The 25,273-nt window shown below is 43.4% G+C and overlaps 2 protein-coding genes across 3 annotated transcripts; one reads left to right on the top strand and one right to left on the bottom strand.

Moving 5' to 3' along the window:
- Positions 1–41: 41 nt before the first annotated feature.
- On the top strand, positions 42–16,394 carry GEMIN5 (gem nuclear organelle associated protein 5). Of its 2 annotated transcripts, none has more exons than XM_085073792.1 (28): positions 42–234; positions 385–539; positions 1,109–1,290; positions 1,602–1,753; positions 1,966–2,097; positions 2,275–2,407; positions 2,802–2,961; positions 3,573–3,785; positions 4,494–4,579; positions 5,192–5,286; positions 5,670–5,806; positions 6,953–7,026; positions 7,418–7,599; positions 7,702–7,841; positions 8,259–8,430; positions 8,643–8,870; positions 9,374–9,487; positions 9,666–9,794; positions 10,008–10,103; positions 10,387–10,524; positions 10,889–11,036; positions 11,152–11,271; positions 12,135–12,345; positions 12,879–13,136; positions 13,779–13,941; positions 14,518–15,091; positions 15,534–15,630; positions 15,790–16,394. In XM_085073792.1, exons 1-28 carry the CDS (start codon positions 42–44, stop codon positions 15,943–15,945), a joined length of 4,638 nt encoding a protein of 1,545 aa, XP_084929918.1. In that variant the 3' UTR covers positions 15,946–16,394. The 2 variants fall into 2 exon arrangements, with proteins under 2 accessions (XP_084929918.1, XP_084929920.1); XM_085073794.1 differs by having other exon boundaries at positions 53–234; positions 1,969–2,097.
- Positions 16,395–17,323: 929 nt separating this feature from the next.
- On the bottom strand, positions 17,324–25,236 carry CNOT8 (CCR4-NOT transcription complex subunit 8). Its single transcript, XM_085073809.1, has 7 exons — positions 25,082–25,236; positions 23,613–23,811; positions 22,193–22,386; positions 20,631–20,792; positions 19,725–19,869; positions 18,956–19,066; positions 17,324–18,643 (listed from the first exon to the last, which is right to left on the bottom strand). Exons 2-7 carry the CDS (start codon positions 23,727–23,729, stop codon positions 18,494–18,496), a joined length of 879 nt encoding a protein of 292 aa, XP_084929935.1. The 5' UTR covers positions 23,730–23,811; positions 25,082–25,236; the 3' UTR covers positions 17,324–18,493.
- Between the last annotated feature and the right edge of the window lie 37 nt (positions 25,237–25,273).

Raw genomic sequence — 25,273 nt, 5'->3', positions numbered from 1 at the left:
AACGCCTGGGGCACGTGTGGCGGCGCGGGGGGAGCGGGGCGATGGCGGCGGGGACGGGAGCGGGGATGGGAGCGGGGATAGGGACGGGGATGGGGGTGCGGGCCCTGCCCGCCTCCCCCAACTGGTACAGCAGCCGCTGCAGCGACGCCAGCAGCGACGGCCGCCTGTTCGGCTTCGCGGCGAGGCACCGCGTCTGCCTGCTGGATGTGTCCGCCGCCGCGCCCGCGTTCTACGGTATTGTCACAGCTTTACCTCTGCACCGGGGGGACGCGGGGCCTCCCCGCCACCGGGAGCTGCGGGAGGCGGCGGGAGCCCCGGGGGTTGGGATGCGGGGGGTTTCGGGAGGCTGCGGGTGTCCCCTGATGGTTTCCCGCTGTCGCTCAGGGGAGCTCATCGGGCACACGGACAGGATCTCGGGGTTCGCCTTCTGCCACTGCCCCGGGCAGGGCAGCCTCTGCGCCAGCAGCTCCGACGATGGCAGCGTCAGGATCTGGGACAGCGCGACACTGGCGCTGGTGCTGGAGTACAGCGTGCACCAGGTGCGACTGGGGCTGGGGCGCGCTGGTTTGGGATGCTCTGGTTTGGGATACTCTGGTTTGGGATGCTCTGGTTTGGGATGCTCTGGTTTGGGATGCTCTGTTTTAGGATGCTCTGTTTCAGGGCTCGCACACAAAGCAGGGCGAGGCTGCTCTGCCCAAAAGTGAATTTCCAACCCGGTGGAACTGAACCCGTTGGACGCTTCTAGCCGGCTCTTTGTTCTTAGCCTGCAGCGCTGTTACATCACTGTAATTAGGTGCTGGTTGCCATCAAAGCCGCAGTGAAGCAGCGTGCTCGTGGTTGGGACTCATTGCCACTTCACTTAGCTCGCTTAAAATTAGCTCAGCAAGTTATTGTTGCCCACAGGACACACTAAATGTATATTTGAAGTTACTGTGGCTCAGGACTCCCCATCAGCAACTACCTCCATCCTCTAAAGCCTGAAAGAACTGAGACATTTGGGAACAAGCTGAACTGATGCTGGGGAGTGCTCACAGATTATTTGCTGCCTGTTATTCTGTTTGAGGTGGTGGTAAAACAGCTTTAAACGTTTTCAATCCTCTTTCTCCAGAATGCCATCTCAGCCCTGCACTGGTCACCTCTTGTGAAAGATCTGATTGTGTCTGGTGATGAAAAAGGTGTCATTGTTTGTTACTGGCACAACAGAAGTGACAGCCAGCAGTTCTTCCCAGAGCCTCGGACAGTTTTCTGCCTCACCTGTTCTCCTCACCATGAAAACCTGGTGGCTATTGGGTAAATGATCATTAGTAAATATTCATTATGTTTTGGTTTCTGTTCTTCTTCTGCAAGAACTTGATTGTGAGGTTTTGCTACATAGTCGAAAGGTTAATTTTAGGAGGGTTTGGTGGCTGTTATTTTCCTTCTGGAATAAAAAAAAATTAGAAATAATATTTAGATTTGGTAAACCTGCAAAGACAAAGAAATCTGTAACAGTGCAATGGTCCAGGTTGGATAGTGATCCTGGAAAGAGCTTGTAAATCACCTCAGATATTATTCCACAAGCATCCAAGAATCTTTTCATTAATTTAAATCTCTGCTTTCAGCTACAAGGATGGCATGGTGGTTATAATTGATATCAGCAGGAAAAGAGAAGTTGTGCACCGGCTGAGAGGCCACGAGGATGAAATACATTGTCTGGCCTGGTGCCCTGTGCCTGGGGAAGAAAGGTTACCTGCTTGGCAGGATGAGCTCCAGGGTATGTAGATGTGATTAATAGTTTGTGGAGTAATTTTTAGTTCATGTAAATGTCCTTCTAGAGAATTGAATTCCTTACAGAAGATTAGTAAGTAGCTAAGCAACTCGTAAGTTCAATAAAATATGTTCTGATACAAATCAAGATAATTTTCAGCTCATTTTTTATGGAGTTTTGAATTTTAAAGCGTGATAACTGACTTCAATGGTATTCAGCAGCTCCTTCAGAGGAAGGCAAAGTTCCAAATGGGGAGCTGCCACAGGACACAGCCACGAAGAAAGGTTGTTACCTGGCTTCAGGAAGCAAGGATCAAACTGTCCGAATATGGAGCTGCACCAGAGGCAGGAGTAAGTAAGAGATAAACAGTAACAACGTGTGGAATAGCTCTTTAACTGCAGCCTTTGTGTGCTGAATGGATCGTTTAAAGCATGGGGAATGTCATTAAAGCTGCAGATTCACAGCACTCCTCTTTCTGCCTGAGAATTTTGGCGCGTGAGGTTCACATGGTCCCTCTTGGTTCCTAGGTGTGATGACTCTGAAGCTGCCACCCACCAAGAGGAGAGGTGGGGCTGTGGATCCAGCGGTCAAGGAGCGCATTTGGCTCACCGTGCACTGGCCTGCTGGGCATCCCACTGAGATTGTGTCCAGTGGCTTTGGGTAAGAGGGGCACAGGGTAACCTGGGGGCCAAGGGCAGCTGCAGATTCATTTGTTGATACTGGAGGAAGTGCCCAGTAGAAAAAAAACCCTCTTCTTCCTTCTTTTCCAGTATAACAGGAGAGAACAGGCCAAGAGTTAGAGTTCAGACTTTGAGAAAATTACTGTTTGGCCCATAATCTAACTGAATATTTATTGCTAATAGCACTAATTGGGGTTTTGCCCATCTACTGGGAAAAAACGTCCTGCCAGTTTTCAGGTGGTGTTTGTTTGTTTAGCTGTGTACAGGGACTGGATGTCTGCAGAGCTCTGTTACTCCTGCCGTGCAGTATATTTGTGATATAGCCTACGTTGTTCTTCTGAAGTGAAAAATTTAAATAAACTTAAATTTTGCAGAGGAGAACTGCTCCACTGGAATTTGGCCCAGCCTGGAAAACGCAAGTGGACTCTTTTGGGATCTTCAGAAGGACAGAACCACTCCCGTATTGTGTTCAATCTCAGTTCTGTGAAGCACCAAGACAAAGAGCTCCTTTTTTCCATTTCAATGGACAGAGATGTAAGAATGATTTAAAAATTAGCATAGGAATGTCTCTGCAGTGCAGTTTGACTGAGTGGGACTAACTGTTTTAGGGCCACAGTTTTTCTCTTGAAGTGGGTTTATTAATATAACATCATTGCTTAATATGTGTTCTGAGCACAGATTGTGTATGTTTCTGTTAGTTTATAAACTCAACTTCTTGCCTTGGTAGAGTGAATGCTTATGACATTCTGGACTTGAATAGTAAGCATTTAATGAAAGGTGTTTTCCACTTCTTTTCCTCTCCATTTCACTTTTAAAAGACCTGGGTTTCCTTCTTAAAATCATTCAGTTGTACAAACTAAAGCATCTATTTTTTTAATTGGTTTGTTTTTCAGTCTTTGGTCTTTTACTGGCAGCAGAGTGTCTCCTATTTTGAAATTGGAAGAGGACTGTAGTAAAATATATTCATTGTGTCCATTCCAGTTTTCCAACTACTGTATGTGACATGTAATCCTCTGGGCACAGATAACATCCTGTCAAGCCTTGAATTTGATCCTGTGATTCATCATTTCTCGTCTGCTTTGTTTTTTTCTCGTCGTATCAGTCACTCTGTATTTTCCATTCCTCCTTCCTGAAATATTTTTCAGGTGAAATGCTGGGATCTGTCAACTCTGGATTGCAGCTGGACCATGCCCACCCTTGGAGGGTTTGTCTACAGCCTTGCCTTCTCCCCTGTGGACACAGGCTGTCTGGCCATCGGTGTTGGAGACAGCATGATCCGTGTGTGGAATACTTTGTCCATGAACAATATTTATGATGTCAAAACCTTCTGGCAAAGCATAAAGTCCAAGGTTACAGCAGTAAGTGTGCTTTGGGTTCCTTTTTTTCCCCCCTCTCATCTCTTTTTTTCACTCCATTTTTTTTCCAAGGATGTTTTCCTCTCTCTTTCACTCTGAAGGTTTTTCCCAGCTGAAATGAGATAAAGCTAAATTGTTCATATTATATTTGATTCTTTCTGTATACATTTTAGAATCTTGCAACAAAATTTTAGACCTATTTACGACCCTAGAGGCTTGCATGTGCATCTAGTGGAAATAAGCTGAAGTCCAGGTGGCTGTTTTGTTACTTTTTCACTTTTATCCTCCTTAATGATTCTTCCTCACTTCATCCGTGGTTGTTGCCCTTGCTTTGCTAGGAAGTTTGACAGATACAAAAATATAACTACAAAAACCAACACAACCAACTCAGGTCTCTTCAGCTGGGGTTTAACCAGTGGTTGGTCAGAAGCTACTGCCTGGTAAAATAGCTGGCAGCTATTTCTGTTTTGTAATGTAGGTGTCAAATAGCATTTTAATTATTTTAGTCCCTTTCATCTTATTCTACCATAACTGGAAGGGGGAAAGCCTTTGATACTCAGAGCAGAGTGATCAAAGTGGCTGTAGATGGAAGGATGGGTATTAGGCATTGGCCCTTGCTCATCAGTTTCAACATTTTCCTTTTGTCTGTTATTTAGCAAGAAAGTGTCTGTAGGTTAAGTCATTATGTGTCTCTTTCTATTTTTCATGCAGTTATCCTGGCATCCAACTAAGGAAGGCTCCTTGGCTTTTGGAACAGATGATGGAAAAGTTGGCATATTTGACACCTTGTCTAGCAGGTAAAAAAAGAAGCTTTCAAATTCATTAGTGTCTGACCCTGCTGAGGTGTTACCATGCAGGGGTGGTGTGGTCTTTCCTGAGGGATACCTTTGCTGTTAGATGAGTAGGATTAAATTAAAATTAGTCAAGCAGTTGGATTTTCACTGCATTTTTTCATCTGCATTGTGTTTGTGACCTTCTAAGGTGAACTTGCTTTAAGGTAAACTTAAAATTGCGTGACCAGAGATCATCTGTGGGATGCCATCAGTTCAGGAAGACTTCAGTCAGAAAGATATTTTCAGGGGAGGAAGAGCAGCAAGGAGGGGAAGGTCACCAGGACAGTTTTGTTAAAATTTTATTAGTGTCCTACAGCAGATGTTAAAGCTTGGTTAAGCTATGGCTTTAGCATGTTAAAACACCTGGTGTCTTGTTGTGTTGGGTGGGTTGGGTTTGTGGGGGTGTTTTTGTTTTGTTTTTTTGGTTTGTGTTGGTGTGGTTGGTGTGGTTTGGTGTTTTTTTTTTTTTTGTTTTTGTGTTGGTGTCTCAAGTATGTTCATTTGATTTTATCTTTTTTTTTTTAATTTCTGTTTGCTGAAATCTGATTGCCTCTGCTTCCTTATCTTCCTGCCCAGTGCTAAGAATAAGCCACCTCAGATCTCCAGTACTTACCACAAGAAGACTGTGTACACATTAGCCTGGGGGCCTCCAACTCCTCCTCTGACTTCTGGTGAGTCTTCCAGCACCTTGTGACAAAATAAAATGTCCATACAGAGCACACAGATGCCATGAAGCTGCTATTCCCCCCCTTCTTTGGAGAAGGAGCCCTGTTTGCTTGGTGGCAATCATTTGTAGCAGCTAAGAATGTGTTCTGCTTGAGAATTACTCCAATTTATTTTTTTTTGAGGACCAAAATTTAAAGGGAATTTTAATGTTTGCAGTGATTGTGCTTTCAGAGGGCTGTACTTTGAGAATTTCCTGCTGCTGGACTACAGGCAATTGAAGGATGTGTATTGCTTTTTGAAATAATGATTGATTTATAGTGGGAGGAATTAATTCTGTAAAGACTGATGAAGAACACAATATATTTAGCTCTTTTTCTCTGTTGAGTAGGAGAAGAAAGTGAACAGCCCTCTGTAACTTTATATAGCTGTGCTGGAGAAGGAATTGTTTTTCAACATAATCCCTGGAAGCTTAATGGAGAAGCAAATGACATCAACAAGGTCATCAGAGACACCAATTCAATCAAAGTGAGTATGAACTTGAGGGGGTTTTATGAATTCATAGTAACCATGCCAGAGTTTCCATGGCCTTGTAGTTGATTTTGCCTTCATGATGTATCTGTAACAAAAAAATCATACAAAAAAATTGAGCCACTCAGTGTCCACAGATGAACCCTCTGAATGGGGTTGTTGATATTTTTTTTTTCCCCCAGTGTCAACATGGTACATCTTTTTCTGGCGTCAATTGCTTAATTTTCTACACTCTAATTTACTTAACCAGGAAAGGTAAATTGGAAGATAGAGTTTGGTTTTAACAGCTGTGTGGCTGTTAAAAATAATAGGAGCTTTCCAGTTTCGAAGCACTTGAAGTGATACCCTGAATCATGTCTTGGCTTAGATCACATGGTGGGCATGCATGAGTTCTTTGCCTCAATTCCTTTAATTCTCTTGTTTCAAGCATGAAAATTTAAAACAAATTTTTCATTAAAGGCAATTGGGATTTTGAAGGAGGCTGTTTCCATTTTTACTGCAGCCAGTGCAGTAAAAACTGGTTGGCAATAATTCAGTATCTTCTCAAGTATGATCAGATATTTCTTAGTTGAAAGTATAAAATAAGTGAAGTGATTGAGTTTTCAGTTCTTGTAAGTCAGCATGTCAGCTAAAGTCAGCCAGAGATTTATGTCAGCTGGATTTTGGCTTCTTCCTTGAGTGAAGACTCACTGGGGCTTAAGACAATAATGTCAGAGGCATTGAAATGATCATATTTAGGCATCTTAATTGAAAATTGTAAGGAGTTTTTGTCTTATTTAGAACGAGTAGGGATAATTACAAGTAACCTTCGGTTCCTTTTGAAATGTGATAGAATTTGCTTGCAATGTCTGGTGCTTTCCAAGGAGTGTGAGGAGATGAAACTCACACAGAAGGTCCTTCTGGAATCCAGACAAAACTTAAAGATGTTTCCCAGAACTGACAAAAATAATAATTGGTTCTTGCATCAGTTCTTTCAGTCCTAATTGCTCGAGTTCATGTCAGTGCTACAAAAGCAATGAACACTTTTATGACTTTCATTTTGCAGACTAATTGCAGCTCTGTCCAGTTGCCAGCCTTGCTCTGTTGAATGTATGTGAGAGAGATTTAAGAGTTTTTGGCTATAATTGTGATTTCTTTCTGCAGCACAAGCTGCCTGCACGTACAGAGATCAGCTGGAAACCAGATGGCAAACTCCTGGCTCTTGGCAATGAGGATGGGTATGTTCCACTTCTAGGTTAAAGTGGTGTCTGTGCTGATCTTGACTGCAGTCACTGTGGTGAAGCAAAAGTGCTTTTTGTTGTCCTGGTTTGTCTCTGTTCTTTCATTGCTGATGTATTTGAATTATGATAATACTTCATTCCTTGCTGTTATTTGTTGTAGCTGCTCTTGGCATGGAGGATCATCATTGTCATATTAAATTCTTTTTCAAGGATTCACTCCTGGTTGAAATGCACTTTTGTTGATCTGTTAAACCAGGGTTTGAGTTGAATCCACAAAGCACAAACTCAGTTACTCTCATGTGCTCCAATTCTGCTCATGCAAGATAACAAAAAAATTCCCATTTTCACCACCAACAGGAATTCTTACACTGTTGTTCTTACATTTCAGCTCAATTGAAATATTTCAGGCACCAAACCTGAAGCTGCTCTGCACAATCCAGCAGCATCACAAACTGATCAATGCCATTCGTTGGCACCATGAGCACGGGACCCAGCCAGAGCTGAGCTACCTGATAGCTTCAGGCTCCATCAATGCCACCATTTATGTGCATAATCTGAAGAATGTTGTAGGTAACAGTTTGCAGATTATATTCCAAGTCTTGGCATCTTTTTTTTCTTTTATTTCTGGTTTGTCTTTCTGGCTGTACTTCAAAATTTTCTTTTTTGTCTCAGAGAACTCTTCAGAAAGTCCTTTGACGATAACAGAGCCTTTTCGAACTCTGGCTGGGCACACAGCTAAAATCACAAGTCTTTCTTGGAGCCCCCACCACGAGGGAAGATTGGTGTCTGCTTGCTATGATGGCACTGCACAGGTATTCTCCACAGCATCTCAGGATTGTATTTCAAATCATCTATTCCACAGCTGACTGAAGTACAAAACTTGGTTTTGTGAGATAAACTATTGAAGTACTGTAGATTTAGCTTTGGTAACCATCTCCTGGTTCTGGATACCTGATACCTGTATTATTTTCTGATTTGTGAATTGATTTGTAAGTCCAGTCATTAAGGTTTTCATATTAGCTCTTTTGGATTCTTAAAAAAGAAAGATGTGCAACTTATCAATGCAAACAAAGGAAGCCATGAATTTTCTCCATTTGCACATTGGTGTTTGCAGTACCACTGCAAAACCCCAAAAGAGAAGTTCCTACATGTGCAAACTGTGAGAAAACGCAGAGTATCAGAGGAAGAAGAGACTTTCTGAATAACTGGATTTCTTTCTGGTTGCCAAGGTGTGGGATGTGATGAAGGAAGAGCCACTCTGCAACTACCGAGGGCACCAGGGCCGCCTGCTGAGTGTCCAGTGGTCACCAGTGGATTCAGATTGTGTTTATACAGGAGCTGATGATTTTTCTGTTCACAAATGGCACATCTCCAAGCAGGAGCATACACGACCTCCTCAGGGTGAGTGTATTCAAACACCAGATGTTTTCTGAATGCTGGAGTGGGAAATGAAGGCTTGCCACGTTGAAATGATAAAACTTCTTGCGCTGAATTCCAAATCTACTTCCTTTTCAGGAATATGCTGTGTCTAGGTTTAAATGGAGTTTTATCCTTACTTGGAAACTAAATATTGATCTTGAGATACAGTCAGCTAAAATTGCCATCTTTTTCAGGCAAAAAGAGCATAGAATTAGAGAAGAAAAGAAGTATTCAACCAAAAGTCAAAGCCAAGAAGAAGAAAAAGCCGATAGGCAAGAGTCCAGGCAAGCAGGATGCAAATGATGCCGTGAATGGAGATGACAGCATGAAGGAAATGTTGCTGGAGGAAAATGGAGTTTCAGACCATGAAGGAGAACAAGAAGCTCAAGAGAGAGAGTTGGCTGATAAAGTCTCTGTGACTGGTAATAATCAAATCATCTTAGTTCAATGTTTCCTAGACTGTTCAGCCCTCAGAGCATCACCAAGTTTAATCTTCATGCAGATTTTCTCATTGTATGGTTTTATTGAAATTGTCCACTCAAAGGAAAAAGGCTTTGGAATGCCTCTTATAATTTTCTAAACTAGTTTGGGGTAATTGTCTCTAGATAGCAAGATTCTGGCCTCATGAACAGAGTTACTGTGTTTGGCTGGAAACAATGACATTTTTGATCAGCATTGGCTTTTTGGTGATAAATCTTATAATACGGGTGGATCTTCATTGGTGTCTCTTGCTATCTCATTTAGCCTTCTGACAGTTCTCTGTTTTCTTGGTATTTCCTTTCCCTTAAAAGCTGGTAAGTTCTATGGCAAAGGAAGGCTTGGTTCTGTATATTTCAAAATTAATGTAGTAGATTGTGAATTTGTGAATTATTCTGTGTGCGTTTCTCTTCATTGTTTTTCTTTTCCAAATCACTTGACTCCACAGCATCCAAGGATATATCTTCATCTGCATGTGATTATTCTTCATTCAGCTTGCCAAAGCCTTCTGTGACCCAGAAAGCTGCTCCTGTGAAAAAGGATCCACCTAAAGAGAAATCAAGTTAGTATGTTTCAGGGATTTTTAACAAGGCAGAGTTCCCCATTCTAGGTTTGTTTGACTGCAGATTCCCTTCCTAATGTAACACCAAATAAGTGCCAGAGAAAGAAAAGGGTGCTTTTAAAGTATGTTGAGTTCTGCTGTAACTGCAGTAGTGATTAAAACGTGTCTGGTGTTTCAGCTCCTGATGCCTCTCTGAAGAAGAGGAAGCCTCGTTCTATTTTGCCCTTCAGCACATTAATGGATCATAGATCAAAAGATGAATTGCATCAGGACTGCCTGAGGCTGGCTACATGTCTGAAAACTAAAGGTATCACTATAAAATTAAATACTGAGAGGGAAGGTGCTCTCAAGTACTCAGAATCAAGTGTTCAGGGACTTGACTTTGACCTGTTAAATCTGCTGTACAGGAGAAAAAGTAGAAGACAAGCATTTGCCAGCAGTTGAGTTGGTACAGTGACTTGGCACATTCTAGTTCCCAGTTTTGTATTAAATCCTAAATATTTATTCCTGTTTGGTTTAGATAATAATGAAGATGTGTCCCCTGACCTCAAGGATTGCATCCACCTGGGGCTGTTCACAGACAGGGATTCTCTGCACAAGATGATTGATATGGAAGGTAAGTATCAAAAAGAACATGTCCATTGTAACTGTTGTATTCAAGTAGAAAAAAAATTGGGAAAAATGCTTGAGTTTTCTTTACTGTGGGTAACAGTCTAGGATTAAGAATACAGCTCTGTGTGAGAAGAAGAATATATATCTTTTTTCCCAGGTAGTTTTTATCTTTCACATGCAAACCTGCCATACCTTAAGTGCATGTTTTCACTTTTGCCAAGCTATTTTAGTGTGACAAATGATGCTGTTGCACTCGTGCTGATGGGAAATGTGTTTGCTTCCAACAGGAAAACATCACTTGGAGAATGGGCATGCAGAGCTCTTCCAGCAGCTCATGCTGTGGAAAGGAGACATGAAGGGTGTCCTCCAGGCAGCTGCTGAGAGGGGGGAGCTGACAGACCAGCTTGTAGCCATGTCACCCATGGGTATGTTTGCTCTAGCACCACATAAACTGGTGGCATTGGTTGCCAAGGGTCTCCTCAGTCTGGTGGTTCTGGGACAGAAACTCAAGAACTGGTTCTTTGTAATATGATATAGCAGTCCTTACAGCTTGCTGCCAGTTTAAATATGTTTTTAAGTTATTTTATTGGCAGTGAAGTCCTGCAGTCATTTTCAAGCCCTAGTTTTGCCCTATTTCATTGCTTCATTGACTTGTGTTAGAATGGTTAAGAAAAAAGAAACTAACTGGGGGCAGAGAAGAGGTACATGTTGAAGAAACCAGCGATGATGCCATCCCACAGGAATTCTTCCAGTTATAAAACTGTGCCTCCAATGCCTTCTCTTTTGCAGTTGGATACCAGGCCTGGGTTTGGACAGTGGAAGCCTTTGCCAAGCAGCTGTGTTTTCAGGAGCAATATGTGAAAGCTGCCTCCCATCTCCTGTCCATCCATAAAGTCTATGAGGCTATCGAGCTCCTGAAAGTGAACAACTTTTACAGGTTGCTGGATATTTATGTTTAGCACTTCATCTTGTTTTCTTGTGGGGTAGATGAGGCATTTTGGTTCACTCTTTGCACACAGCCAGATTAACTTTTCTGTCTGGTTTCCCTTTAGGGAAGCAATTGTAATGGCTAAGGCCAGGCTGCGTCCAGAAGATCCAATTCTGAAGGATCTCTACACCAGCTGGGCAGCTCTGCTAGAGAAAGATGGTCACTATTCCATGGCTGCCAAATGGTGAGTGTTGCTGGGCAGAAGACAGAATTGTTTCCATGCCTGAAACAAAGAAGGCTCTTGGGTTTGTAGCAGTTGAGATCTGGTGACTGTCTGGTCATTGGTTGTCTGAGGTGTCTTCTGAGCCTGATTTCACTAAATTCCTCTAATGGAGGTTGGAAAAGGAGCTCCAGAGAGCAGTTCAGAGCAGAAGGTCCAAATGCCATACCACAGTAGAGCCATCTCTTTCCACGACATTATGGAAGTTTTTGAAAACTAGGCTAGCAAGACTAAGATTAGGTTGTCTACAAAAAGACTGTGATGTTTCCAACCTTTCCACTGGAAACATGCAGTGCAGCAGTTCATCTTGAGTTTCTTGAAGCCTTAACTAATATCTTGGTCATTGGGTTATCCTGCTCTAACTGGAGGGTTTTAAATTACTTTAATTACTAATACCACTTGAAATATTTTGGCTGGAGTGTCCTCTGCCTGATGCTGATTTCAGTTCTGGCATTTTTGTGGGTAATCACACTTGTGAAAGGATTTGCGTGAAACCCAGAGAAATGCAGTCGGGACAAACAGCTGCATATAAACTTGGTCTCTTCAATCTGTTTCATTCTATTGCTCATCCAAGCCATGTGTGGTATGCAGACGACCAGAGATTTCAGTCCTGACTTTAAGGCTGTGTGACTTTCCCTTTGTAGCTTTGCATCAGATTGTTCACCACATGTCTGTAGTAAACTTTGGTAAGAAAAAGCGATGAGAGCTCTGAGAACTTGTGGAAAATACAGGTTTCTCTTCATTTGCATGTATGTGCTAGTGTGTTGCAATACAATTTAAAAACTATTTTAGTACAAATCTACTTGTTTTGCTTTTATCTTTTTCAGTTATTTGGGTGCTTCCTCACCCTATGATGCGGTTAAAGTGTTGTCCAAAAAGGGGGATGTGACATCCCTTAAAACTGCTGCTGAGCTTGCTCTGATATCTGGGGAGCAGGAGTTGTCAGCAACATTGTCTTTGAGATGTGCCCAAGACCTGCTGTTATCCAGGAACTGGGTGGGAGCTCAGGAAGTCCTTCAGCAACATAAAACTTTATTTGTGAGTCTGGTCCTTTCCACCTTCTTCAGTGTTGTTTCTCCAGACTGAGTTAACTTGGCACCACATTCCATATGCTAATAGTCCACAAGTGGTCCTTTGAGCTGCTTTTGGCTCAAAATATTTTTCTAGGATGATACTGCAATGATCCTATGGAGTGGTCAGGGTGGGGAGGTGTGTAGACTCTGTTAGTTATATGAGAGGTCATTGGGAAAATGGGATTCTTTTCATAAGTGTAATACTGATCATGAGAAGAAAGAAATAAAGCATTTGCTGTTTACATTAAAGCAACAGATGAGCCAACTCTAAGTCCAGCTGCTGGAGGCTTAAACCTGAAATGAAATCTTTTTGTGGACTGAGAAGCAGGTGGCTACCTTGGCTTGTTCTGAGGTTTCCTTCTGACTTCTCTTAGGCTCTGCCACCAAGAAGCTGCTACCAGGCATGATGTTCTCAAGTCACTACCTGCTGGGGTCAGCAAGGGATTGTTTTTCTTGTTGCAACAGCTCAGTGCTCATTTTTTTCTCTCCTTGTTAAAGGGACAAAGACTCGTCTTCTGCCTGAACGAACTCCTCTGCAGGTGCCTTAGTGAAAGGAATCCCTGTGAGCGAAAGAGCCCTGTGCCCCCTTGTTACCACAGCTGGGAGCTGAACAGAGAGGCCTCCTTTTTTGACATGGTGACACAAGTGTGGCAGAATGTGCTGGGCATGGACACCACTGAAGGAGTCACGTGTGCATGGGAGCAGCTGCGCAGGATTGAGCATCCTCCTTCTACCAGCAACACACCCCCAAAGCAGGTAGATGGCTTTTGATCTGTGCAGGCACAAAGCCTTACTTTGGCATAGGCAGTAGACCCACCCACTCTGTGGTGTTGCACCAGCCATTCCCAGGGGACTGATGTCTGCACCCTGCTGCAGGATGGGGTTACAATCTGGAAGAGAGATGATCAGCAGCTGGGACAGCTTTGTGTAGCCACCAGTTTGTTTCTGCATTTGTTTCTGTGCAGGGTAAGAACTGGCATACTGAGGTCACCAAGATGTGCTGGCTGGGAGTGATTGACAGAGCTGAATAATCTCAGCACTGATTCAGGGGTTCGTATTGGGCTGCTAGGGGAGGTAGGGGCTGCTTGTTGTTAAAATATCCTGGAGTTTCCAAGGTCTGTCCATGGACTGGTGCTCCTGCAGCTCTTTTCTGTGACCACAGTGAGTCTCTGCTCCCACTTCTTACCTGCTTAGTAGGACACAGGCAAGCACAGTTGCTGATTTTACAGTTCTAAGGGATGTAGAAATGCTCTAATTCCTGCATAAAGGAGACTGTAAATTGCATTGTCATTAAAATTGCTTTTAGTCTAGTCACGTGCTCCTGGGCTCTTCCACAGTGGTTGTAAGTTCAAACTTAGCAGTAGAACTATTCATTTTTCTCTCCCATGCTTCCTGTAGGTGCTTTTCCATGTCTCTCATGACCTGGCCCTTGCAGCCCTGAGCTGTCACTCGGGTCTGTGGGATGAGGCAGTGAAAAGTATTCTTGGAGCTGTGACCCGCACTTTTGATGCTGGGAATTTCACTCTGATGCAGGAGATTTGCAGTATCATCCTTCCTGAGGGTAAGTCTCTCCTTGTGTCTCTTCTGGTCCTGACAGGGCTCTTCCCTGGCAGCACAGCTGCGTCCATTAATGTTCCCAGGCTATATAATGTTTGGAAGCAGCAAGACGTACCCATAAAAACTTGTGGAATTTGGCTAGTGCAAAGGCCACTGGGCAATGAAAATTCTTGACTCTGGAAGGAAGCTCAGCTTTGTCACCTGGTGTGAGTGATGGAGGACTCTGAGTGAATTCTCTTCTGTAAGGGAGATGGAGGACATTAGAAAGCTGTGTTCATCTCATAGCTACAAATTACTCCACCCTGCCCTTCATTCTCTTTAGTGCATTTAGTTTGTGGCTCCTGATTATGTGACTCTTGTGTTTTGCAGCTTGGTTGCTGCAGGTGATGAGAATGTTTTAGCTAGAACAGAGTATTGTGTTCACAAAGATGTCTTTGCTTTCATATTTCCTGTACTGCTCTGCCAGCATCTGAGTAACTCCCTGATTTAGGTTTCCAGGGTTTCCTGGTTCATTTACCAGATCTGCTCTTTGTCTTTGGGAAGTTCTATGACCTATTTGTAATCCTTCTCTCATCCTTAGGCTGCGATGACCTGAGACACAAACTGGACAGCACGGATTCTCAGAGCATGGATGCCTGCAGGAGTTTGGAGGGCTTTGTGGCTTACAGACTGCTCTATGACCTGTGGTGGAACCCACCCAAAAACTCCCTTGGCCTGCAGAAGGCTGTGTTGGGTGCTGTGCTGTGTCCCAGTGAGCAGACAGCTCTTGAGAAGAGTTGTATTTCAGGTGATTCATCCCCTGAGGAAATGGTTCAAACTGCAGCTGAGATGGGTGAAAACCTGTGCAATACAACTGAAGTTCCTAAGTGTGAGACACAAAGTGACTCAAGAACTGACTCGGTGGATTTAGTAGACAGACAATCAAAACTGAAGGGTTGCAAAGTGCTGCTTTCAGAAGAGATGGCTGCCTTGCAGAACACCCAGAGAGACATAGCTGAGGTCCAGGAGACTTTAGCAGAAATGATCCGCCAGCATCAGCAGCAGAGGAACAATTTCCAGGAGAACACAAATGGAAACACCCAGGGAAGCAACCTGGAAGAGAGTTCAGAGACTGAATCAGACAAACTATGCTCTGACAGCAACGAGACAAATTGGTAAGATTCAGCATATGAATGAATGGATTGAAAAGTGTTGCTTTTTTGTGTGTGCTTGTGCAGCAAATTTTGTGTTTAGCTTAGACTGCTTCTAATCTCCAGCTCATCAACCAGGGACATTTCAATATACAGCTCAGAAATTTTGCATTTTCCTTGGGTTGAACCCCCACATGCATAAACTCAGTGCAGCTGAACAGTTTTGTGATGCACGAGGTGGTGTCACAGTGAATAAACAGGGCAGCTTGAAAACGGGAGGGTAATGAAAAGGCTAAGCATGAGCTAAGAGTTCTGTTTCTTTGTTGAATAATGATTTGGGACTTTGGCAAGAATGAGCTAGAGCATAAAACACTTGTCCAGTTCTCTCCTGTGCTCCTTGTACAGGAGGGAGGCTGGAGTCACCTAACAAAACAGTTACTCATGACACCTGCTCTTCTCTTGACAGCAAAGATGAAGTAAAGCAAGCAATTACACTTCCCGAGCTCACAAAGCAGCTTCTGAAAGCGAAGCAGAAATTAGCTGAATTCCCAGACAATTTAAAGGTAAGTTTTCAGAAGAACCTGGATAAATGTGGAGAAAATGCATCTGACTCCTCTCTGTTCCGAAGGTGCTACAAAGCAGTGTCTTTAGAGAGCTGCCTGAATATGTTGAACAACTATAATATAAAGTGTAGACATCACCTCATGTTCCTTTTTTTGCAGGTCTTCCCATTCCCTGATGTGCTGGAGTGCTGCCTTGTGCTCCTTCACCTCGGATCCCAGTGTCCTCCTGAGCTGCAGGAAGAGGCTCTGGCTCTCCTTAGGAAACATGGCAGTGCTGGGATTTACAAAAAGGCTGTCAGGAGTTTCTTGACATGACATTTAGAGACCAAACTGTCTCCCTTGAGCTGCCTCCAGCTATTTAACACCAAGGCTGTTCTTTCTTCAGTCAAGGCTTCTTTTGATGGCTGTGGCTGTTACTGATACAAAATGTCAGGTTTATACACATCTACTTGTGCTCTTCGGCAGATGCTATTTAAGGAGACTGTTAGAAAATTGAAAAGTAGTAGAGTGTGGGCTTGAACTGTTATAGTGGATTTTTGTATAGTTTTTTTATTTGTTGGACACTATGCTAATGAAAGCTCTTGCTATTTACATGCAAGAGAAAGTTTTGAGCAGCTGTATAGTCTTTCAGCAGAGGAGGAAGAGTAGCTGCCCTCAGGAAAATCAATGGTTTCTGTAAGCAAACTGACCTTTAGGCCAGTGGTGTTGTTAAAAGCAATGTGGGTTTATTTTCTTTCCTTTAAATAAAGTCTTCTACCACCATGGACTGGTCTTTAATTTGATGTATAGAAATCACTTCTCTAGAAAGTGCCAAAAATAATCCTGGGTTTTGTAGTCTTGAACATGCAGTATTTTGACCAGTCTTATAGCTTATTTAAAGGCTTTGTCTGTCTTGTTAGAAAAAGTAAATTTTCCTATGAAAAATATGTGGCTGTCTAAGCCTTAGTGGACATGGCATCTGTCTTAGTCATTTTTACAAGCAAGATTTTAAATGCAGCAAAAAAAGTTGATGGGGCAGTGTGTGTCATGAATTTAAAAAGTTTCAAGTACAGTAACAATTATTCTTTGAGAATTAAAAGGAGTGATCAATTTTTTTAGATCAAAAGCTGTTCCAGATTCTTCCAGCCAAAATGCAAACTCAGTCCTGACAGATGTCCTGCTTCAAGCTGAGTAGAGCCTCAGAACAACTTCAAGAGCAGCAGGTGAAAGCCAGGGGTTAGACTGAAACAAGGTCCTGCTGTAGATGTATTTATCAGTGAAGTGTTGCCACCAATTTGAATTTGCTAAATTCCGCACAAAGCACCCAAAAACCAGGCGGGGGAGCCAGTGCTTAACTAAACTGCCTCCCTGCACTTCGAGCTGGAACCACTGGAGTTCAGATGGACTACACAAGTTTACACACAAGTTTGTCCCTTTAAGTGGCCACACTGCACTGCAGGAATACTGCACCATACTGTGAGCTGTGCTGAGACCAGCAGGGAGAGAATACAACTCTCCCAGAGCTCTTCAGCTCAGCTTTCATCAGCTACTGTACAATAAGCTCAAAAGACATTTTCTAAGAACTGCCCCAGTAGCACATCATAAATGGTAAAAGAACCAAACTTGAGCATCTTTAAGGATTTATCTCCCAGATTCAGATTCCCAAGTCTCAGCTGTGGAGATTTTAGTGCTTGATGGAAAATCCAAAACAAAGCCTCGTTTAAAAAAATTTATTTTACAAAAAATAAAAACTAGTCTTTACAAACATTTCAAATACCAGCTCTAAACCTCAACTCTTAATATTGGATTAAGCTTGTTCAAAATGCCAGACAAAGTCTTAAAAATTTTTAAGTTTGACATGTCCAAAAGGGTTTGTTTTTTTAAGAAATGTCATTACAGAGCTGTTGACAAAAAATGCTATAGAATGTTTTTCAAAGTCAGAATCCCAAGTTCTTCATCCTCTTAACTACTTTTCAGGTGTTTATAATGAAAAGAAACAGCTGTTTTGTCTGTTAAGCATACTGTAAAATTAGGGGCTGGAGAAGCAGGGGGGAGAAGAGGAACAAATATTTGTCCATCTGCTGGCCTAGTTGTGTCACAGGAGAAGAATAAAATTTGTAGGCTTAAGCTGCAGAAAACTGAAGTCAGAGTATTGGTCCAATCCCCTGTCAGAGGTGAACTTTTGGGCCTCTGAATGTATTTCCAGGACAGTTCCTTAATACCCGTAAGAACAAAGCTGAGGCTTAGTATGGATCAAACCTGTAACACAGAGAATTAGAAACTAAGGAGTGCTGATCAAATCAGCTCCATTAATCTCCATTCCCTCGGTTGTTAAAGCAAATCTCTGAATATTTTTAGCTGCAAGGATCATTTTTAATGTCATCTGTTCCCAAACCTCTGCAGTGATCAAAGGGAGCAATTTCCACAGACAGAGATAAAATAAGCAAAACATGAGGGGAAGCTGTCACCCTCACAACATGCAGAAGTTTTAAAATAAGCTTTATAAAACACAAATTGCAAATTTGTGTGCATGTCTGTGCCCATTTTCACTGCATTTCCCAACTGTTAGCTCTCCCCAATATTCTACTAGTAAATCTTCCTTGCAGATTCTGTACAGCATAAAGAGGAAAAAACCAGAGGTATACACAGTAGATTCTGTCCTTTGCCCTTGGTATTAAAAATATGGCAAACCACAAATGCTGGCATTAGGAATTCAGTCAACTCTTCTGGGTTTCAAAGGAAAATGCAGCTCTTCAGCAAAACTGCAGGCCTGGTGCAGCCTGGGTACTGGAGATGCTTTTTGTTTGAGACACTGTTTAGGGAAAAGGGTTGAGGACAGCAGCTGCCAATATGGTAAACATGTTCTGCTGAGGGGCACAGCTCATCATGGCTGCATGTTGTTGATAATGGCCAAGATGCTCATTTTCTCTTGGGCTGAGTCCACATCTTCATTTTGTTTCTGAGCCACTCCTGTGCCAAGGCCATACAGTCGTCCACAATACTTTGCATCATCAATTGTATCCTCAAAAAATAACTGCAGATTAAAAAAAAAAAAAAAAAAAGAGAAACAGGTATTGTTTAATTGTGCCTCTAAATCAGAGAGCATTCAGTGTTAATTAACTGCTCATTTGAAATCAGCCACCTCCAAGATGGAGTGTACAAATTAAAATAAGCACATGGAAGGGGAATAAACAGAACAAGTCTGTGCCAGTATCAGCAATTCCTGTTCCTGACAGTTTGAAGCGTGGTGGCCACAAGGCTCAAAAATTTCAAAGCAAAACAAACAACACATTGTACATGTTGACATTTATGGGTAAGGAGTGGAGGTGGAAGAACACTGCAGTACCTCTTTCATTCTGAAGAACGCCATTCCTGTGAGGAGAGAGTCTGATCCTGCCTGGTGTTGTCGTCCAATTCGCTGCAAATCCAGCTGATCTGCCACTTCCTGAAGGCCACCCTGCAAAGAGAACAGAAGAGGTTTTCTTTTGGAAGATCCATCTCTTGCCAAAATTGCCACATTTCTCCAAAACATGAGGGCAAGCACAGGCTATGATGAATCAATGCAGATTCCAGCAGTACACACACTCCAGCTCTGAGTGAAACACAGTGGGAAACAGTGTTCAAGAGTGCATAAATAACTCTTCTCAAATTTAGGTGCCTTCCTTTCGTGCTGCAGATACTTGAGATAACTGTGGCTACATTCACAGGTTACACATGCTGCAGCTTTCCCTCCCTTTACTCAAGCAGGGCTGTGATTCAGTAGATAAATTACTTTAAACTCTAAGTGTCTGCCAGTCAATCAAGTCATGGAGTACTTCATGCAAAAGAAATGCCCCTGCATAGGAAAGATAAATATGCTGAATTACAATAGCCTCTGATACACAAACCAGAAGGCTATGGCAATGTCCCTTTTATAATAAACACATTGATAAGTCTGAAACTGGGGAAGGCAATACCCATTAGATACAAACTGTGTCCCAGGTGCTTCTGAGTCACTGCTGGCTTTTATACACATGCCAGTTTTAAGACAACATATGCACCACTTCTGCCACTTGTATTCCTGTACATTTACAGTGTTGATGCCCATCACCTGTTTGCTGGGGAGATAAAAGTACCTTGAGGTTTTTGCAGCTCTTCATTAAGTACTTCACATCATAGATAGATGGGAAGAAAAGGTTCAAGATATGGAAAAATTCATGTTCCTCTTCTGGCAACCTGGAATCTGTCAACAACTTCACCATGTAGCCAAAGTCATAACCACTGAGAACAAAACCATACAGAAGCCAGGTAAGCAGGCAGCACCTATAACCCAATCAGTACAATTATCTCATTTTTCAGTAGAACTTTACTTGCTGTGACTTTCAAGCCTTAACATTTTCTGACAATTATAAAACTCTAGATCCCAGACAGAACTCATCTTGATTTTCTGTGTCAGTGTAGGATTTTGGAATGCTCCCCAAGTGCCTTCACTAGCCTTCAGTGGAACAGCTAAATCATTGGGAAGAATATACATTTCTTCCCAACTCTGTACATTTCTGTAGCTAAGGGCAGTACAAAAAAGCAGGAAACCCTACAAGTATCTGTTGAGGGAAAAGGAGGTGATGGCAAGTCCTTTCATTTGTGTTAGCATCAAGGACCAGTGGCTTCCTAATCAAGTTGACTGAAATGCTAGAAGAAAGGTATCTTAACCACACAGATGGAAGTTCAGAGCACCACCAACACTGTAAGGAAGAAGAAACAAAATCCTTACTTTACAGTGCATTTACTAAGTGTAGAAATCACAATTCAAATTGTTAGTAACTGCTTCAAGTGAGGGGAGACTGTAACAGCAAAAGGATTCACAAGAAGTCAGACCATGAAGTGCCAAGTGTCCTTACTTCTTAAACTTGGCCTTCGTATTTGAAGCTTATTTTAAGAACTGCAGGACTGTTAATTTTTCTCCTAAAAATCTGTCAATGTCCATGGAAAATGCAGAGAATTAAGAAGAGATTTAACAGGGTCAGTGACCATCCTGGACCCACCTGTGGAAGGACAACCATTTCACACTATCACTGAGGACGACCCCAGATGTCATCAGCAACTCTGCAAAATGTAGGGTATCAATCCCTTCTTCTTCATGCTTCTGGAACTGCAGCCCAGAACTGGCGAGGAGGTCTATGGAATCCTGAGAGTACATGTCTTCCCTGAAGGAAAAAAAAAAAACAGGTTTGCACTCAGGGTGCTGCCAAGACAAGCTCATTTTAGAAAAATTCTCCCCACACTGTGTGTCAAGAATTGGACTAACCAGCAGGATACCTCTGGGTTCCAATTTGTCTCTCTAGAAGATTCAAACTGACTCAGTTTCAATTCCACTACTGCAGCCTCCTACATCCATAACAAGCTGTTCTGTGATCATAACTAGTTAACAATTCCATTGCTAGTGTAAATTCCAAAGATTCCACCTCCATAGGACTGAAACTGAGAATTTTGAAAAATGTTGCTTCTGCTAGGTGAGGGGAAACACCACAGATGAGGGCCCAGAGAAAAGGGGAGTTCTCCCAAACAGGAAGATGTGCAACTCTAAAGCACTGACCATCATTCCTGTCTGCATTTTTCCTTTTCACTCCACAGCATGTACCATCTTATCAGCACCCCCATTTCCATCTCTGGGAGTAAACAGAATTGCATCACCCTTGACTCAGGAAGGAGGACAAGAATGATGTGCTTGGTGAAGAGCTAAGCAGGAACCTGATTATTTCTTTACTGGTTTGTGTCATTTGAGGGGGAGGAAACACACAAAGTTCCTATCAATATGATAACTCATTCAAATGAAGTGATTACACAGTGAAAACCCCTTCACTCTGATTTCAAAACTTTTAAGAGGCTCACAAATTTGTGGAGTAAATAGTGCAGCTTCTGGGGTCAAGAACTGGATGATCTGCACATAGTAGCTACAAATTTTTGTAATGCTTTCCAGTGACAGTTTCATAAAAATAGATTTATTTCCTCTACATGTGTGGTTTTGCCAGATAAACCCTTTCTTTATTTCCAGACAGCTCTAGTGGTAATTATGCTGAGTTTGTCTTTATAATTACAGGGGAAGGGATAATGAAACTTGTTTCAGCTGCAACCCAGGATATTGCAGTACGGAGGAGACAAGAACTGCCACACTCCATTTAACAAGATTCATTCTGCTGAACAGATGTGATGATTACACCAACATGTTTTTAGATCCCAGTTTATACTTCAGCATGGATCTGTAAAGAGGTCTTTTTCTTTTTGATGAGACCAGCACATCCATTTATTTTTAGCAGAGAGATGGAGTTTTACATATATACATAAAGTTTGAAATATTATTCTAGAAAAAGGCATATAGAATTATCAAGAAAAAGGGCAATAAGGATAGGATTTTAGCATGGCTTTGACTTCCAGAAACATTGCTAACTCCTGGCACTCCAAAACAAGTTCCCACATAATCTGCACTAGAATCTGAATTCTAATTGCTCAGAACCAGCCAGCAATGATGAACACATGGAATTTGCCAATGAAAGCATCAGTCCAGCAAAAGGGAACAGGAAATTACTCCCTAGCTCAAAAGACTCACGTGAGGTTGAATTTGAAGTTGAACTGCCAGGTGTTGATGCCAGAAGGATATTCCCCTTTCTCATTTGTGAACGTCAGGCCCAGCTGGATTATCTTCAGCAGGTCGACGTTGCAGCGGAGGAGTTGATACTGATAATCGATGGAGCTGCGGAACTCTCCGATCGGCCTGACAACAACCCCGGGAAACTCCGTGTCCTAGGAGAGAGGGGGAAATTGTGTTTCACCATGGATTCTATCAGGGGTCTCTATTATCACTCTGTCCGAGGATAGTCCAGACAGTGAAAAGCTTCACTGCTTCTGAGGAACAGTCAGTGCCTACATTAATGAAAAGTACTGTCAGTCAAAACAGACCTTAACAACAGCAGCCATCTATGAGATGGAAAACCTCTTCCTTAGCCAATGACTGTGTGCTATCTCTGCTGAAAACCAAACTGCCATGCTATTTTCACCCTCAGGTTAGGTCACTTAGTTTCTACTGACTGTATGCAAAGTCTTTCATGACAAACCCAGTGCTGTGCACCTGACAGAATCTCTCCCTTGCCCAAGAGGTTTTCATATCCACACTTACAGCACAGCCAATAAACCAGATCCTAAGATCTTTTCAGTCAGATCAAAAAGAAGCAAAGAAGTTCATTTCCCAGTGACATATGTTAACAAAAAACCAAATTCACTTCCACAGCTGAATTTGACACCAAAGTCCTACATACTCTGCAGAGGCACCTGTCCTTAGGCCACACTTTTAATAAGGACTTTTCATATCTTAAGGTTTAGTGTTCCTAAGCAAAGCTGGCAGAACTTACAGTATCACAGCTAAAACCAGTTCTTTATCTAACACACTGGGTGCTGCCAAGCAGATACAGACTTGTAAGAGCAGGAGGAGATTCCTCCCACCTAGGGGAGATTATGCTCCTCTTAAACAAGGCTTTCTGAACACGCTGTCTTATCTATTGCCCAGAATATTTTTCTTCCCTGAGAATCAACATCTGCCCTCATTAAAAAGGAGGCAGCCCAGCTGACAAGCTCTCCCTTGCAGGCCTTTTGACCTCCAGTCCCATGGCATCTTCCACAGCCAAACAGAGAAAGACATTCAAAGGACAAACAGACCAGTGGAAAAACAGCGATTTAAACACAATTGTGACTTGTTTAATTTTCCTGTTGCACAAACCAATACACTATAAATAACTAAATATTATATAAATTCATGGTTTTAAGCTGGTCTCCCTCTTCCCCTTCTTTCACTCAATCCACACTGCTTGTATTAAATTCTGGAAAGCTACTGAACAGCTTTCTAGTTTTTCACCTCTTCTAGTTTAGCTTGACTGCAGATAAGGAGAAATAATTTCTCACTCAAAAATGAACTTACTCCCCAACCCAAAACAATCCCTTGACTACAGCAATTAGATCAAGTATAAAACATTTACCATGGCAATGTAGCTGTAACTCAGAACAATCTCCCGAATTTTCCTCATCTCTTCCTCCAGGTTGTTGGCCCATACTTCACAGATAACCTGGCTGTTCTCTGCAAGGGCTGCTGGCATCTTGCAGGGACCAGAAGAAAGGCAGCTGATGCTGAACTCAAATGACAGTGTACGATCAAAGCTGTGCAATCTTATCAGTGTGCTGTGTTAAAGAGATAAATAAATAATGCTTTAGGTGAAGGAGAATTGACATGTGAATAAATGCTCTGTAGGAGTCAGTCACACTTCCATTTTCACCTTCAAATAACCCATTTAAACTTTACACCAAATTCTTTCTTGCTTTATCACTTTCTGTAAACACATTGAATGAAATCTAGAGCATCTGTTCACAATATAAGAGCAGATGTACAATCAACAGTCCAGTTATTATGTAAAGAATCATTATCCCTATCTTTTCCTGGCATAAGCTTTGAAACCTTGGGCACAAGGTGTACAGGCAGGAAATCCTCAGCTATTGCCCCACGCCTGGAAGTGGTCAGGGCCAGGCTGGATGGAGCTCTGAGCAGCCTGGTCTAGTGGAAGGTGTCCCTGCCCATAGCAGGGGGGTGGAATGAGATGATCTTGAAGGTCCCTTCCAATCCAAACCACTCTGTGATTCTATGATGAAGACAATTGTTTAAAGACGGGAACAGAATGTGTTAGAGAGAACACTCACTGACAGGAGTTTCAGTGTGTATGAATATCTAAAGAGGGGTGCCAAGAAGATGGAGCCTAGCTCTTCCTGGGGATGCCAAGCAATAGGACAAGAGACAATGGGCAGAAACTGACACAGGGAGTTTACCCTGAACATGAGGAAGAACATGAGCAAAGACTGTGCAGTGACCTGGCATAGGAACAGATTGTCCAGAGAGGTTTTGGAGTCTGCCTCAATGGAGATATTCCAGAACCATCTGGACACAACCCTGCGCCATATGCTCTGGGATGACCCTGCTTGAGCAGGGAGGTTGGACCAGGCGACCCACTGCGGTTCCTCCTAACCTGACCCACTCTGGGATTCTGTGGTTCTCTGACAACCCGGGCCGCACTGCAGCGGGGCGTTTCGGCTGAAACCACCGGCGGTGTCAGCAGTGCCACAGCTCGGCTGAGCCACCGGCTGCTGCCCATTTCCCGCACTAACACCGCCGAACCGCTCCCAGGCGTCTGCAAGGGGGCTCCGGCTCAGCCCACGGCCGGGCCCTGCGCCACAGTTACCCGGAGGGACCGAGCGCTCCGCCACAGCGCGGCCCGGCCCGGGGTCACCTCAGGGCCCCCTCACAGCCTGGGGGCGGCCGGACGCGGCTCACCGCGGCCGGGAAGCGGAAGGGCCGCTGTCCTCGCCGCCGCCGCCGCCGCCCCGTCAGCCCCAGGCGCTCGGTGCCTGTCCCGGTGCCTGTCCCGGCGCCTGCCCGCCCGCCCCGCTCCTGTCCCGGTACCTCCCGGCAGCCGCGGCCGGGACGCGCCGCTCTCGCCCCGCGCAGCCGCGATGGCTCCGAGTCCCTGCTGGCGCGAGGGGCGGCGCTTCCGGGTCTCGAGCCGCTTTGGCTCTCGCGAGAGAGAGCGAGATATGGCGGAGCCGGCGGCGCGCGCGGCGGGGCGGAGGGCAAGGGGGAGGGCACGTTGCTGCG

Source organism: Lichenostomus cassidix, chromosome 13, assembly GCF_008360975.1.
Source record: "Lichenostomus cassidix isolate B80296 chromosome 13, HeHo_3.0, whole genome shotgun sequence".
NCBI classification, from domain to species: Eukaryota; Metazoa; Chordata; class Aves; order Passeriformes; family Meliphagidae; genus Lichenostomus; species Lichenostomus cassidix.
The sequence above is the reverse complement of the archived record's forward strand: the minus strand, read 5'-3'. Positions and strand labels throughout refer to the sequence as shown.